This window comes from Orbicella faveolata, unplaced genomic scaffold (genome assembly GCF_042242905.1).
Source record: "Orbicella faveolata isolate gen_17 unplaced genomic scaffold, um_ofav_v1 contig_1, whole genome shotgun sequence".
In the NCBI taxonomy this organism is placed as follows: domain Eukaryota; kingdom Metazoa; phylum Cnidaria; class Anthozoa; order Scleractinia; family Merulinidae; genus Orbicella; species Orbicella faveolata.
Window position 1 is genome coordinate 27,815,001 of NW_028301536.1, and position 16,633 is coordinate 27,831,633.

Here is a 16,633-nt window from a genome sequence, read left to right on the forward strand (position 1 = left end):
TGCTAGGATCAACGCTATCAAATTCATCGTGAGTAGTGATAAGTTAATAAAGCTGGTGAATTTTAAAGTGCACCTAACCCCAAAATGTTTTTTTCGCTAAAACAAATCTAGACTTTATTTGAAGCATTTGGGCGAAGAAATTTTTGAATTTGGTTGAATCCTCGATTTTCTATGCCCTTTCAAAGTCGCGATTAAGTGTTTCACGACCGCGTTTTAGGGAGTCTGGGGCGGCGGTACCTGATGACGTCTACCCAGGAACCAAACACAATAGCGCCTCAGTCAACTCTCTGTATTTGCTCAAGAAAATAGAACGCAAAACTAATCGTTCCGATGTATTTTGGGACTAAAACGTCCAAGTTTTGTCTCAGAATCATTTCTTTTTCGTCACTGGAGTCAGAGTTAAGTTTCGATTCAGAAGGCTCCGAAATAAACTTCGATCGAGCACGTTCGACAACTGTGAACTCACTGCTTAGAGCTTTGAGAGCAATTTACAATATTTCAAGCGACGACGGGGAAGACGTCTTTGCGGACGAGCTGCTTGTATATTAGGAATGGAAAGCTAGATACGAAGTGGAGGAGCAGGCAAACGAAAAGCAGGAAAGAAAACTCAAGGACTGCTTTGGATGGTAATTTCGTCAACTAGACATAAGATTCCCACGCATGTTTATAGCCCGTTTACATTTGTCCTTATCGAGAATGTATTTTGTCAAGGTTCTGTTAAATCCAGTTTGTGTTTTACTTTCAGTTGAATGCTTCATGTTTATAAGAACGACGTACGTGTTGCAGTTTTCGAGACTTGATGACCTCCAAAACATTGGCTTCGATCGATTGAAAATCGTATTGTTTGGACCTGTATTTTTGAAGCTGCGGGAAGCAAGGCGGAAGGAAACATTTCATACAATTACCGATTTCACATTGTCACACGTTTTAAGTCGTAACTCCAAATAACCAATGTAAATTGTTCTCAAAGTTTGCAGTGAAATTCGTCGGATAAGCGAAAAGGATGTGTTCCCTAAGCGGTCCGCAGATAATGTTACGCGGTCATATTTTCGACGCTATTGCACAGAATCTTTGTCGCACTGCTGATTTCCAAACCTTCGAAAAACTCTGTGAGTCTAACAATTTTGTTATCATGTAATTCTAGAGGATTAATCTTCGACTTTCATCTAAATCGAAAGAGAAATAAGTGTTGGTTAGCGGCGTACAGTTGCGATCTATTTACATATCAGTATAACGCTTCTTGATCATGACCGGATCACACAACTTTGCCGGTTATGTTATAAATATTGCGGGATTGGAAGATATAGGTTGTAGGTAGTATTTCTACAAATTTCTGGTTAGCTTTAAGCAGAAAATTTATGAAAATAGCGTTCGAAAGTCTGCGGAACAAATTCCAGTGAGAGTTCTTCAATGATTCTCACAGATTCAGTTCGCTTGTTTCGGTTCGACAAAATCAACCATCGTTTACGTCCTTATTGCACCATTAGCCGATCATCGTCAGTAAATTGTACAGTATATCTTTCTTTAAATCTGGAATATTGCTGCAACAGCCGATAGCACCTCTGGAAGGCATTTTCTGCGCACTTTCCGAATGTGTATTGCACCATCCTGAAGGAAATGAGAGGAAATGAGATATCCAACCTTCCTGGGTAGACGTCACAAGGGCCGCTGGACCCATTCTCCTCAAACTCGGTCGTGAAACAAAATGGCGGTGTTTTGGAGCTATTTTCGAGATTTCGTCGTGGCACAGAAAATCGAGGATTTAACGGAATTCAAAAATTTTTTCGCAGAACTATTTCAAATAATAAGTAGATTCGTTCTAGCGAAAAAAAATATTTGGGGTTAGGTGCACTTTAAGCTCAGTAATGAAATGTGAGGGTGAATTAATCAACATGACACGAGTGCGGGACAAAGAAAAATTCTGAGTCCCCGACAGGAATTGAACCCATGACCTCCGAACACCGGGCGGGCGCTCTATCCACTGAGCTACGAGAACTCATGGAGAGCAAGGTCATTTAACTGAGTTCATATATGACAGGTGTCCTGCATACTGCTAGGATCAATGCTATCGAATTCATCATGAGTAGTGATAAGTTAATAAAGATGGTGAATTTTAAGCTCGGTAACGAGTTCTCGTAGCTCAGTGGATAGCGCGCCTGCCCGGTGTTCAGGAGGTCATGGGTTCGATTCCTGTCGGAGACTCAGAATTTTTCTTTGTCCTGCGCTCATGTCATGTTGATTAATTCACCCTCACATTTCATTACCGAGCTTAAAATTCACCATCTTTATTAACTTATGCTAAGTAGTTGAAATTTAAGGAGTTTGTCCGTTATGAGTTCTCACTCGACAGCATCTCCGTTTTTGATCACTTCATTCTGGAAATTTTGTTTTAGTAAAATCTCTGTGTTTTTTTGTTTACTACATTTGATGTACTACGGTAACAAATACCCTAGGGCCACATTTGTTTGTTACAATAAACTATGCTGTTTATGTCTGATCCATAATCAAGATGCCCCCTCCTGTATGACTGGTGTTTTCTGACTTGCACTAAGTTAGAGTGATTAGACAACAAAAGGTTGAAACTATAGAATGTGAGCACTATCCTCAGCCATTTCAACTCACCCTTGTTTTCTATAAGCAATATAGGTCAACTTAACTATGCCCTGTAAACTATTCCATCAGGCTTTAATAGTGCAACAATTTTGTTGATTGGATTAAAGTCAATCAAACCATCCAAGTTGAAGTCTTGTCAGTACCCAGTTTGTATGGTGCCCTCAGGCACGAAATATGTCATACACTTTAGCTTCGTACTTAAGGAAGATGAAGGAGACAATGAAAAACATAGATACTTCGAGTTCTCTGCCTCTAACCCCCCCACCTGCCGCCCCCCCCCCCCCCTCTACTACCCGCCTCAATACAAATTCTTGTACCAGTAACACTAATCCTCCGTTAGAGCCATTACCTGGTAGACTTTTCTTATAGAGATAATCTTGCGGTTTTCAGCATAGCTTCCAACTGCTTCACTAAAAGTAAAAGAACAATCTTAATAACACATCAGTAATGGTATTACACTAGGCCAGCTTGTTGGTCAGTGGCAGCGAAATCTCCCAAAGGCTGCAATTTTATGAATAATTCATATATATAATTTAATTTATATATAATTATGCCATACATGTAACAATTGAGTTCAGTAGACAGCTGTCAGTAAGATATTTTGCTCAATACTCCCAAGATAATAAACTCTTACCCTGACTTCAGAAAATTCACAAAGTCCATCCAAATCTGTAAAGAGCAAAAACAACAGAGGATGAATTAATACAACAGTAGAACTTTAACTGCATTTTAAGAGAAAAATGTTGAAGTGAAACCTCTGTTTTTGTAATCTATCAAAAATACAGAATTAGCATGAGCTTTTAATTTTGTTATCACAGAAATTTGAGAAATCACATTCTAATAATTGTAAATGAGTGATTCTCATTCCTTGTCTGCTCAGTATTGCTTAACAGAAATAGAAAACACTTGAAATCTCTTTCTCTGTGTTTCACATACATATTTTTTAGTAGATACTTTGTGTGTTCAACTCACAGATCTTGGCATTGACTGCAAATCTGATTGGTTTTCCTATTAGTAAATTGTCGTAGTCTATTTGCGCAAGATTTCTGAGGTGCTCAAGTTGGCAGGGCAGAAGGCCAAATCAATGATCACCTCATAGAAATCTTGAGCGAATAATTGTTTTTAGTAGCTAGAATTCTAACTGAAATTCCTTTAAATAATTAGTTCCAATTATTTATCTTAAGGGCCCATTAACCGATTTATACGCGCGTTGCTAAGGAGGTGAATTTTCACTTCCGGTTACTTACGTCAGCCTCAGCACAGAAAGTAAAAACAACTCAATAACTTGCAAATTCACTTACATTTTAGATGTTTTTCTTTGTTTTTCACAAAATGCAAAGTAAAAAGAGTACAAGCAAAGACGAAATAAGAGAAAGACAGAAAAACAAGAGCAATAGAAAGAGAAAGACTAACTCCATGTGGCTTTGTTTGATCTTACCGAAGTGCACTGGTAGTGTAAATTGCGCACGCGCTGATAGGGTAACTTCAAATATATATCGGGCGCACTTCTGGTTTCTTTAAATACTAAAGGAAACGCGGTTTTTCATTAACTCCAGCCTTTTTTGACGGATTTCGATTAAAACCAACGTTGGAAACATAGCTATGCATTCCTTTTTCGAAATCATGCTTTTTTCAGAAAATTATGAAATTTTTTATTTTTTGAAATTCTCTCAAAATTTGACCTTTTAGAAATGAAACAAAATCTATACATAGCGTTATGAGGGTTTAAATTAAAATATTAAATCAATGAAAAAAATCCGGTTAAAGTAATTTGCCTGGGAGCCTTTGCGTTTTTTCAGTATTAGTCACATGACCATGGGCGTGGCCTGATGACGTCATCACTAGTGTTGCTGATCATGAAAATGTTAAAACACATGAAATAACTCTGAACTAACTAAACATGATGAGGTTATGAGAATAAATTTTCCTTAGCAACGGCTTGAAAAGATCAGTTAATGGGCCCTTAAGTACTGTTGAACTCAACACTGTAGAAAAATCTCATGTGGACTGAATTATCATTCGAAACTTGCAGTTGTGTATGTATGCTCTTCAGTTCTTTCAACAATTTTGAAGTATAAAATTGTGTAACCCTGAATTTCTAAATCCTTCCTGAAGCTTGATCATATAAATAAGGAAATGTCCTATTTTGTGGATGACCTCTTAGTCAATAAGTAAATGGCTAAAACAATATTGCTATTGATCAACAGCAAACAAGACTCTACACCCTTTAGACTTTGGGCATGCTGTGACGGGCGGAGAACCTCCCATGGGATATTTTCTGAAGGAAACTGAAAATAGTTTGTTTTGTTTGTTCAGATGCCAAAATACATTTACTATAAAGAAACACTGAAATCAGAAACTCTTGCCTGATAAGAGTTGAAGTCCAGCCCAACTTTATCCAGGGCAAATTCATATGCTTGCAGCATTTTATCTCTGAAAAATGAACATGACATCTGAATAAGCCAGTTTATGCAACTGATGTGGGGTTGTCTGAATGTTTTGATTGGAGATTGATTGGAGTAGGTTAGATTGGAGTAAATTGGAGTAGGTTAAGCTGACTTTGCCTCCTTTTTCTAAGGATTAGACAAATAGCCCATCAAAGTGGCCGGCAAAAATCATGAAGTAGATGGATATTTTCACTGACAACCAGCTACCTTTGAACACCCTACTGACGATTTACAGGGTTGTACAGGGAAACCTTAGAAAGGGAGAGAGGGAGGGATGAACACCAATAGAAATTCTTCAGGACTGAATCCAAGGATGACACCCAAAAACAAAATGAAGCTGACTTTACAAAGTAATTTCTAACTTCTATCCCCAGCAATAGAATAAAAACTCTTTTTTACACAGTTTTCTCAAGCATTCGGACCTCTATCAAAAAAGTTAGTAAGAATTCAGACAAACCAATCAAACACAAATACTGCAGGGATTTCATGATCCATGCCTCTCCCCTGCCCCAAACCAAACATTCAAATCACGCACCTTCCTACTAACATCTTTGATTCGCATCGTACATGACCCCCCCCCCCCCCCCCCCACACACACACACACACACACATCCTCCCAGGACAAGTTCAACAAGTACTATGGACAGAGTACAGAGCTATTTAGCCAGTTATGCCAGTTTATGGTGAAATGGGAAACTGAATCACAACAGCAAGAAGCCTTTCTTTAAGCACTGGTGTCAACAGGGAGATGATGACATTAAGTGAAAAACATTCAGCTTTAAAGTAAAGGTAAGGTAAAGTGTACATGACATGACAAACGAGAAAGCATTCAACAGTTTGGAATGGACTTTTCTTGAAAAATGTTTGAATCAATTCGGTTTTGGGCCTGATTTCATAAGATGGGTCAATATTTCCTATAAAGATATTCAAAGTTGTATTATAAACAATGGTCTTTGCTATGACTACTTTAAACAGAGCATGGAGTTAGGCAGGGGGACCTCCTTTCTCCCAATCTTTTTGTCTCCGCAGTTGAAATCCTAGCGATTGTTATAAGAAACCAAGACGATATTAAAGGAATAAAAATAAACGATTTAGAAACTAAACTGTTGTAGTTTGCTAATGATACAACTGTTGTTTTATCAGATTTAGATTCTGCACAAGCTTTGCTTGATTGTTTTGAGAAAGTTTCTGGACTAAAACTTAACATTGCGAAAACAGAAGCAATGTGGATCAACTCCCTCCAGAACTGTGAAAATGAACCACTTGGAGTCAAACTGAAAACTTCTGTTAAGTTTTTAGGAATTTTCATTACACATGATGTACAGATACTAGTCGAGAAAAATTTTAAGTAAAGGCAATAAATTTATGGAAGTCAAGGGGTTTGTCGATTCCTGGCAAGGTTAATATTATAAAAGCAATTCTTTTTCCATAACTGATATACCCTAGCTCGGTGATACGCACTCCGTCTGAAGTTATAAACGAATTTAACAATTTAGTTTTTCATTTTTTGGGTTTTATCGAAGCATTGGATTCCAAGGGAATAATAAATACACTAAAAAAGGTATTACGTCAGCCATGGAATGCGCTGATGTTGCTGCTCTCACTTTCGTTAGGTGACAAATAAGGTCGTGTTTACTTTGCACATTTATTTCGCCAGAAGCAACGGTCATTAATTTATTTGCAATTTTGCGAGTATTTCTTGTGGTTTTAGGCAAATGAAGTAAATTCTTTGGCTGTTTCATCGCAGCGAGTTCATAGATTGGAAGGAAAATTAAATATTTGCAAGCCAAGCAAAGAACATGTCAGAACATGCAAGGATTACGTCATTGGAAGGGAAATAACCACCATACTAAAGATAGCCGTGAATAATGTAATTCTTGTATTATGTGACTAGTGTGACTAGTTTGCTAGCCCTTTACTCATTGAAAAACCAATTAAATTTAATCATGACTTTTAGAGCGGTTTTCAATCGAGTGTCATAAAACCAAAACCAAACCAATTACTTACCAATTAGACAACTCAGCCAATCTCAAACCGAAGTAAAACCAAAACCAAAACCAAAGTAATTGTCTAATTACTTTCCACACTCAAATGAAAACTGCTCTAATAGTGTTATTATTGCTGCATTCGTATCGTTCATGCCCATACACATTCTGAAGAAAGTTTCAGATTAAGAACATTATGTTATCGGAGATTTCACAACGGCTACGATTACGACTGATGGTGCAATAATACAGTTTGTGTTGATCAAGTGATGTGGTGTCTACAGTAACAAAAGAATCATCAAGGACTGCCTTTGAATGTGGACTGCATTGCGACTGTAGTGATAAGAAAACAGTTAAATTTTAAAAGTGCGGTCATAAGCTCTAACAGATCTTCTTGTTCATATTTGGGTCTTCCATCCTTTATGACGTCATATTGTTTGCAAATAAAAAATGGTAAAATACTGAATAAACAATATCTCTAGAAATATTGAACCAGTGTTCTTGAAACTTGCAGCACAAATGTGCATCACAAAAGAAACAAAATGACACCCTTAGTACTGTTGCCATAGCAACTCTTTCATCTCTTTCTGTTAAAAAAAAAAACCAAATAACCCCATTTGCAACCTCTAAAGTGAGACAAACTGGCCCTACTTGGAACAGACATAGTTCCCATATTGTCTTAACTCCCATCATTAGATTGGGTGGGGTAGATCATGGTTCTTGGTTTAAGACAAAAACTGGGAATTTCAGTTTTTGTTGCAATAGCACCAAGGGTGACGTTTTGTTTCTTTTTTGATGCACATTTATTTGTGGTGCCAAGTTTCAAGAACACTGCTTCAATATTTCCAGAGATATCGTTTATTCAGTATTTTACCACTTTTTAAGTCGCAAACCTTATGATGTCATCACTGATCTAACACCAATATCTCTAAAACCAAAAAAGATATTTCAAAAAGAAAAACACCATTCTTTTGTATTTTGAAAGGCTTTTCAAATAAGCAGAAATTATTTTTCATGTCATACACACTTTAAAATAATTTTTATAGTAAAGATCTCTTTACGGTACTTATAATATGGAGCAACCTATCAGAGGTGTACTATCCCTGTGCAGTATCAACAGAAACAACTGATAAGAGCTAATGCTTTTGGTATCACTACCACTAAGAGGATCATGAGCAGAACGCTTCAAATCTGACAGTATCGAAGAAAAAATTAACAAAGGATTTGCAATTCTGATTGTATAGAACAGTCCTGACATATGAAAATATATCTTGATATGAATCATAGGTTAACTTGATATCCTGTCACATTCAAACAAACACAACAGGCACTCCTTGGGCTTATTGTTTTTTTTCCTTCCCACATGGGAGGGGAAAGACTGCAAGAGCATCTGTACAGGAGGTTACTGATCATTAAATGACAAAACTGTAGTTGGTACAGATTTTCTTTGCAAGTACAGGGTACTCAATTCAGTTGATAGCCAAATAGATTTGAGAGGAAGTCTGTGAATTTAAACAGGCCTATCAGGTACTTATTCTTGCTGTTGACAAAAAGGATTGCAACAACGAGGGATGTGATTGACTACTTATAATGGTGTCCAGATGTGATTACTTATGTCTTTGCTCACATATAAGCTATCCCTTTTTGGATCTAGCAGTGGCTAAGATTAGACCCAAAAGGTCTGTAATACTGGCTCAGCTCTTTGAAAGTCTGTGAATATAGCAACATTATATTGTTGCTCAGCAAAGTAAATTCTTATGTGAGAACACCTCATTTTCTATGCTTATTGATTACTGTTAGGGAGTGATTTTTTCCACAATCACCCTGGTAGTAATTCTCAATTAATTAGCAAAGTAGGCCTACCTAAAATTTTGGAGGGAACTTTTTGTTTCCTTTACATATGACAGGTAACACTTCCAAAGATCAATGTTTAACACCTTGATCAAGCATTTCTGGAAAAGCTGAAATAATAGAAGTCAAAAGACAATACAAATCTTGCGTTATGCACACCAGCAACAGTCATTTTGTTAAATACAATAAAACAGCTATTTAACAAGTTACATCAGTTATCATCACTATGTCCATTAAAAAGTTACGGTGAAGAATGAGGTCAAAGCAGAAGATTGAGTTCTTTTCAGGCATTTAAAACACGAAATGACCAAATGCCACTGGGGTTGGCCTAAATAGCACACAGGTTAGCCTAAGTAGCGCTCAGGTTAGCCTTAATATCACAGACTCGACAGCGCCTTTTGGTGTACATGATAGTGTTCTTTAAGGGATTGTTGTTTCAATGCCAACAAACAATTGAGAGACTTGTCTAATGCTTTTACAAGTCAATGAAAGAAACAAAAGCAATGTTAAGGCAGCCCTTATTTTTGCTGGATGTAACACCTGGATGTACCTCATTCAAGTATGTAACCTCATCTTGTAGAAAAAAATAATTCCAACCCCTTTGGACAATTTATGAGACAAGAGAGCATGTTTTGAAGTACAACTTAAATCTTAAAAAGAAATTTGTTGGAGAATTATGTGGAATATATCTACAAGTTAAATTATTTATTACAAAATATTTGCCGTTTTTCCTATGGAATGGCCAAAAGCAATCAAACAACTATTTCAATTACCTTTTCTACTTGCTCATAGTTCTTATGTTTCATCTGAAAGAAAATCAACCACAAAAATTCATTCTAAAGGTCCTGAATAGTAAGTGATACTACACATCTTGATCCAAATAATTTCTGAATGCTTCACTCAAGTGGTGGGTGATTCAAGGAGACCAGTACAACTTTCACACTAGTCTCTACAGGTGTACAAATCAGTTTCACTGTTCATAGGAGACTGAGACAAAAAGAGTCGTCAGTTCACTGGGAAATTCATGCAGTTGCTCACAGAGCACTTTGATTAAAACTATTATAGCTTGATGCTGATTGACACAGGAATCCCAATAGGCTGACTGGATCAAAAGCACCAAATTTGAATAACAATACACTAGAAAATCTTAGTCTTGCCCTGATGAGAAGAATCTTTCATATGGAAACATAGGGAGGCTAAGGTTTCCTACCAGAGAGCTTTTCAAATTCCATGCCATTCATGTAATCAGTCCATTAGTTTTGGAGACAATAGTTTTGATTTTAGTGTAACACTGGTATGAACATAGTTGGTAGACAGCACGAAAGACAAGCAGCATCACAAGTGGTACCAGGACCAAGTTTCCTTGAGACCAGTTTTCACTGGTTTTGAAGTCGCTGGGTGAATTAGCATTAATATCTTATCTTATCAATTTCATGAGCACGTTATCTAAATCTGTGAATGATGCCCAAGAAAGCCTTTGAGTTTCACAAGCATTTCATGCTTGCTAGAATGTAAACCATTCAGCCCCAAGATCAACATTTCAATTCCCTTACTGACTGCCAGGAATTGTCCTTTGTTTGTGACTGATAATAATAGCATATCCACAAAATAAACCCTGCTTATCACACATCTGCTTGAAAATTTGTTGATATTGTAATAAATTGGCTGGTGTTAATCACTCCTGGTTAGTTTTTTTTTTTTTTTTTTTTGGGTGAGAGTTGGCCAACAGACAAATGACCATTATGCCTGCTTGCAAGTTTTTAAGACAACCTCTTTCTAGGAGGCCACAATACCACAAATGTTGGTGTTTTGATTCTTTACCCACAGCAGGTTTCTTTCAAGTGGTTTTACCCCCAAGAGTGACCAACAGGTACATACCTAACAGACCTTTTTACAGATACAGCAGCCATACTGAATATATTGTGACATTCCCAGGGGGCAAAGGTTTGCAGGCTTGCATAATGGGACATATGGCACAGAACCTGTCATGCATTTGAAGGAGGGCAAAACGTTTTTCACAGGCAGGCAAAACTACTCAAACTAAACTTCTAATATAAGAAAACCTTTCCTCTAGATTTCAAACCAGGCAAGCAAAATAGTCCTCACAACTGGTCAATTTGCCTGGTGCCTGGCTCTTATGAAATCCCTGTGCTACGCAGAAAAAATTTGGGCAACTAGAGGTTGACCTCTAACTAGCAGTAAATGGATCTTTATCTTGCTCATCTTTTCAGCACTAGGGAAGGTGCAAATGAAACAAACTGGCCATAAAATTACCATAAAACTATTGAAATGGAAGAAACCATTTAATCCTGCATCAGAAAGGAAACATTAATATATTACTGAATGACTTTGAGAGGGTCCATGTAGAGAAAAAGCCACAATGTGTACAAGAGTATGATAATCATTCCTGTCCCATTAGAGGGCTGAAACATTAGAACCATTCATACTTCCAGCTTATGTTCGAAATCTCAGGGTTTAGGGTGAGAGAATCCCATAATTTGCTTGAAAATAATTTATTCAATATGGCTGCCATATGGGTAACAAGATCTAGTCTAGTGGATGTAGATTGACACTCATTCTGAATTCCCATAACTACATGCCATATTTTGCAAGAAATGTAATGAAATGAACAGAGAAATGCATATTTTGAGCCAACTTCAAATTACCACTCAATAATTCAGCTTTTCACGAAACAATGCACCTTACTACTAGTTGTTGCTTCATTTTTCTCAGGAGACTTGATGGATCACTGATCAGGGCTGTCAATAAGGGCCCTAACCCATAGAACCCAATATGGCTGAGTTGGTTCGCTGGGCCCTTGATATTACAAGTGAAATTGCCAGTAGTTGGTACAGTTCACCCCTATATATAGCAACAAGGCCACAGGTGCATCAAACCTTACAATGACAGCCCTACTGATGTAAGGATGGGAAACAGAAGTAACATGACTCCTTAAATTGGCACATTTTGACAGCATCATGTCTGTTATGTTAAACTTCAGACATCAAAACTACATTGAAGGCGATGGGCAAAACCATGCCAATAAAAATATACACTTTACTTCTGGTTACCATCCATGACATCTGGGAAGAAATGTTGCTGTAAACCTCACTACAGGGAACTCTTTGATGACGTCATTGTTAAAAAATTCCATTAAGATAAAAACAACATTCTCCTCTTTTGACATTTCCTCTAGGATGTGCCAAGAATTAAAAATGTGTTTCTTTTTGCACCTTGTCTTTACTTTCTTTTGTAAATTTGTTCTTTCACATGTGTTCCACTGAGAAAGTTTCTACCTTAAGTGTGAGGAAAGTAAACATTTTTGAAGTCAGAAGTGTCATTGGTTGGGAGGCCAAGGATTTTTTAATAGATTATTGTACAAGGAGTGGGCTGCTGGGAAACTCCTAATATGAGAGGGTTTTAAATTCCAATTACTGCATCTTTGTTGGTAACTCAATCAGGGTCAAGTAAAATCAGAGTCTCCTTTTTCACAGTCTCAAACAAAAATTATTTCCGTACTTAACACACAGATTTGCCGTGATCCCCACATTAATAAAATTATTGTGAAATTTGAGATCCTATTTTCAAGATTTGAATGCAGACCTAAAAAAGTATCAAGGTGAGCACGTCTTTAGCCAGAGGGTGTCCTCAGGAGGCGAAGAGAGGCAGATTTAGATGTTTTAAAAGTACATATTGTCCTTCCAAAGAAGTGAAAAGCACTTGTTTGGCTTAAGGGTTGGTGAAAAGACCATAAAAAGTCATAATTATGAGTCTTCTGATATCATATATACTTTCAAAAATGCAATTCACAAACTTGCAAAAAAAGAAATCAGATATGTCTAACACACTGATGTTTGTACGCAGGGTATGTCAACATCATTCTAATATCACCAAAAAAATAACATGACAGGAAGTGCATGGTAACATGAGAAACTTAATGTTTTGATAATGTAGGTAACCTCCTCACCACACAACTGAAAAGAATTATATATCTTCCTGCAAAATTCCTTTAGTGTAGTTTTAAGGTGAAGGGATGTGGGGATATTTATTAGCATTTAAATAGACAGGGATATCGGAGATAGATTGGCAAGGTATTGCTCACAATATCATCTACTTTTGGACACCAATACAAATAACTCAAACTCGAGACAGAAGTAACCAGACTGCACACAATGTAAACACAGCACAACCAGTTTAAGAGTCAATCTCTGTTTAGTGTTAGAAAGGACACAAGCTTCAAAAATCCCATTTATTAGGCCCTTAAAAGGGCAAACCAACATAGCATTTCATTGTCTCTAGTGAACCAAAATTCTAAAAGGCTATGTTCGGTGTCGATTTACAACTAACACTACATTAAGATAACCTTTTAACTGCCTACCTTGGACCTTGATTTTGATGTGTAGTAGAATTTAATTAATAATTAATTTTACTTTACCTATGACTTTCACCTTCAGTAGTCTCTCCAACAATAATTTTGAGTTAAATGGGTGTCTTTCAAATCTGTCTTTACCAAGGCCTGTTTATGCAGAACTATTGCTATCGAGTAGCACATTCAAGAGTAATATGGTGATAAGTGAGAAAACTGACCAGCAATTTCAGAAATTTTGGAAAATTTCAAAGAAATCACTAGTCATTTACACCAACAATTCAAGGTCACCTTAAAATACCCTTTGAAATCGCTTCCCAATCACAAAAAGGTGCCTGTATAAAATGGCCTAAAAATACATGTTAGTTAAGAATGGACTTCAAAGACACACAGCCAGTCCGAGAGCGGAGACTTAAATCGTAACACTGATAGAACCAGTACAAATGTTAAATAGACTACAAATTCTAAAAACCTCTTGCTCAATGTACAATCTCCAGTAACGGCCAGCATTAGGGAATCGTCTTACAAGCTTTTCACAGAGCACTCTAGAAGTTTCTAATGGCGTATTCTAAAAGGATAAAAACAAAGACTGTCAATAAATGAAGGATTTCAGTATGACAACCTTACTATACAAAATTTATTTATACATCATAATTCATGAGGGTTTACCATCAATGTGAATATTATTTATATAATATATCGAAATATTTGCAATGCCTTAATTTTGCGATTTTGGAAGAACAATTTGTTGCAACATTTAGTTTTTATCAATTTCTAGAATTTGCTTAACATTTCCTTTATTACTGCATTACTACATGTTAGTTCCATTATCATAAGAATTCCTGGTTTTCAATACAGGCTGGGTAATAATACTTCTATACATAACACACAACCCCCATGAAAAACACCTTCAGCATGTAAATATGTTCACAAGTTACAAATATGAACTTGATGAATAAGATAAAGGGAAAAGACTACGTTTAATTAGCACTAAAATGAGTTGAAAGAAAACTAAACGCTATAACATGATGTTTTGCTATAACATTTCCTTTTGCTTTCTTCTCCTGTGCAGAAATTGCATTAGAATGTTTTATGCCATCAGACTGTAAAACTGGCAGAACAAATCTAAAGGTTACAAATGACTATGTGAAAGTTCATATATCTGAACTGCGGGGAATGATAAGAAGACATGATTGATCATCACAAATATATACACAACTTTCACAACTGCTTAAGTTGTGTGTATAACTGCGATCATCAATCATGTCTTCATATCATTCTCCTCAGTTCAAACGTATGAATTTTCATATATTCATTTGTATTCTTCAACATCTATGGGTATATTACAAACTCACAATGTGGCCATCTCCCAGTTGGCTTGATAGCTCAGTTGGTAGAGCACTACACTGGTGTCGCAGAGGTCATGGGTTCGAATCCCGTTCAGGCCTGAATGTTTTTCAGGCTTTAGTTTCACAACTGCTTAAGTTGTGTGTATAACTGCTATGATTAATCATGTCTTCAAATCTAAAGGTTCTTGCAAATTACTTTTCGGTCTCACTGTAAGAGACTCTACACAGGTAAAAGAAAAACAAAACAAAAACAACCAAATCCGGGTCAGGTTGTTCAAAGCCTGACAAGCAAGTCCAGGATTAGTGAGGTTTTCTGTTTATATTGTTTGTCCTTCAGTTTTTGAGCTTAAGTTACCTCAAGCTACACAAAACATAAGCAGTCAAAAAAACATTCATGCAAGAAAAATTAATACTTTTATTACCTTTTAATACCGAGTTAGTGTTAACTGGCTTTCGAACAATGCAGCAATACATTCTTCTTACAGTTTGCCTTTCTAAAACTTAATGTACTTTTAACTCTACCTGTGCCTCTCTAATCAGAACTCCCCAGGATTCCGTGTCATAAGGATGATGCTGTAATCGCAGCTCTGCTTTTATACCACGTTCAGTTTTACTCCAAAATGTGACACCACCATCCTTAACATAAAAAGTTACATAGTATTAGAATTCCCCATCCTTTGGCACACCTGGTAGCAGACCTCATTACATTTTATATCATCAGTGTTTAATAGGGATGAAACGATATTAAAGCTCTGTGCATTTCTTACTTGTTACAGTATTTTTTGAAAGAAACTCGGTTAAAATTGAAAACCACAACAATGTTTGCTATCAATTTCTATTGATATTTGAAATATATTATCACCATGGCAAAAGTTTATGAATCTGACTGATTTATTATGAGGCCCTACAAATAATTTACCATTTCTTGTACAGACAGTGATCACACTTTCACTTCACAGCCATTCTACTCGTACTCAGTCCTGTTACTATTACTAATCCATCAATTAGCATTGAAAATTCTCGATTTCAATCAATTTTTATCAAAATTATCAATTTGCAACCTCGTGATTTACTACATTATTTCACTCAAGCGTTATCCAGACAAGGCTTAAAATTAAAACAGAAGCTAGGGACAGAAGGGGCACTTTACGACAGCACGTGCTTATTCAAGAAAAAAATTCAATCACTAAAGCCTTCAGTTCCTCGTGGAAATAGAGAGGTAGGTTTTCGGTTTTAAATACAGTGAGTCTAAGACCATATCATCATTCTGATGTGAATACAATTCTTAAAACAGCAAACATAAAACACAGCCGTAGACAAAACTACAGCTGCGTTTGAAAAGAAGGTAAGAGATTTCTGATAGTTGCAGATGGCAATACACTTACCTACTTTAAAAACACTGGTGAAATCTAGACCAAGTTAAATGTGGAAAACGAAACGAAATAAAGCTACAGACAACGAAAATTTAACCTCAAAATAGATATAACGATCTACAAGCATTGTACCTTCTGGTCTGAACCTGTACGTCTTTCATTGGTGCCATTCCCGACGACGTCTCCACCTGCTTGCATCGTTTCAAGCCCTACTTCGAGTCTAAAACATTACCTTTAACCCACATAAATCTAGTCGGCAGAGTAAATAAGCCGTTAAGCTACAGTTTGCCACCCAAAGCGACCAGAAACGATTGAAAAATGGCGGACCGCCAAGGCATGGTCCACGAGCTTGCAAAGAACGATGGGAATGTCGACTCATGAGGAACCGGCATTCCATGCGCCCCGGCTAGACTTTTTAGCACAATACCGAGCATAATTTTTAGCTTTTATCTAAATTTAGCACTGCTCAAGAAATAGCGGAAATTAATACAAAATCCGGCCAGGATGCTTAGAAATGTAGAAAACGCCGGTTCGAAAAGGCGTTATACCTTGTTTTGTCTTCATTCGCCCTGTTCTGTTCTGTCTCTATTCTGCTTAAAATTTTGATCCAAGGAGCATAAAAGAGAAACGAGTATAATTCGGGCATAAA

General features: G+C 36.8%; 1 protein-coding gene across 1 annotated transcript in view; it reads right to left on the reverse strand.

Moving 5' to 3' along the window:
• The window catches only part of LOC110040958 (cleavage stimulation factor subunit 3-like), a 27,546-nt gene extending 11,198 nt beyond the window's left edge, over positions 1-16,348 (reverse strand). The window contains exons 1-8 of the mRNA XM_020746221.2: positions 16,117-16,348; positions 15,134-15,247; positions 13,735-13,830; positions 9,670-9,702; positions 8,909-9,006; positions 4,980-5,046; positions 3,248-3,282; positions 2,963-3,023 (exon numbers count right to left, since the gene is read on the reverse strand). Coding sequence (XP_020601880.1) covers positions 2,963-3,023; positions 3,248-3,282; positions 4,980-5,046; positions 8,909-9,006; positions 9,670-9,702; positions 13,735-13,830; positions 15,134-15,247; positions 16,117-16,182 — 570 coding nt within the window. The 5' untranslated portion in view covers positions 16,183-16,348. The remainder of the gene's footprint in view (positions 1-2,962; positions 3,024-3,247; positions 3,283-4,979; positions 5,047-8,908; positions 9,007-9,669; positions 9,703-13,734; positions 13,831-15,133; positions 15,248-16,116) is intronic.
• Positions 16,349-16,633: the final 285 nt, after the last annotated feature.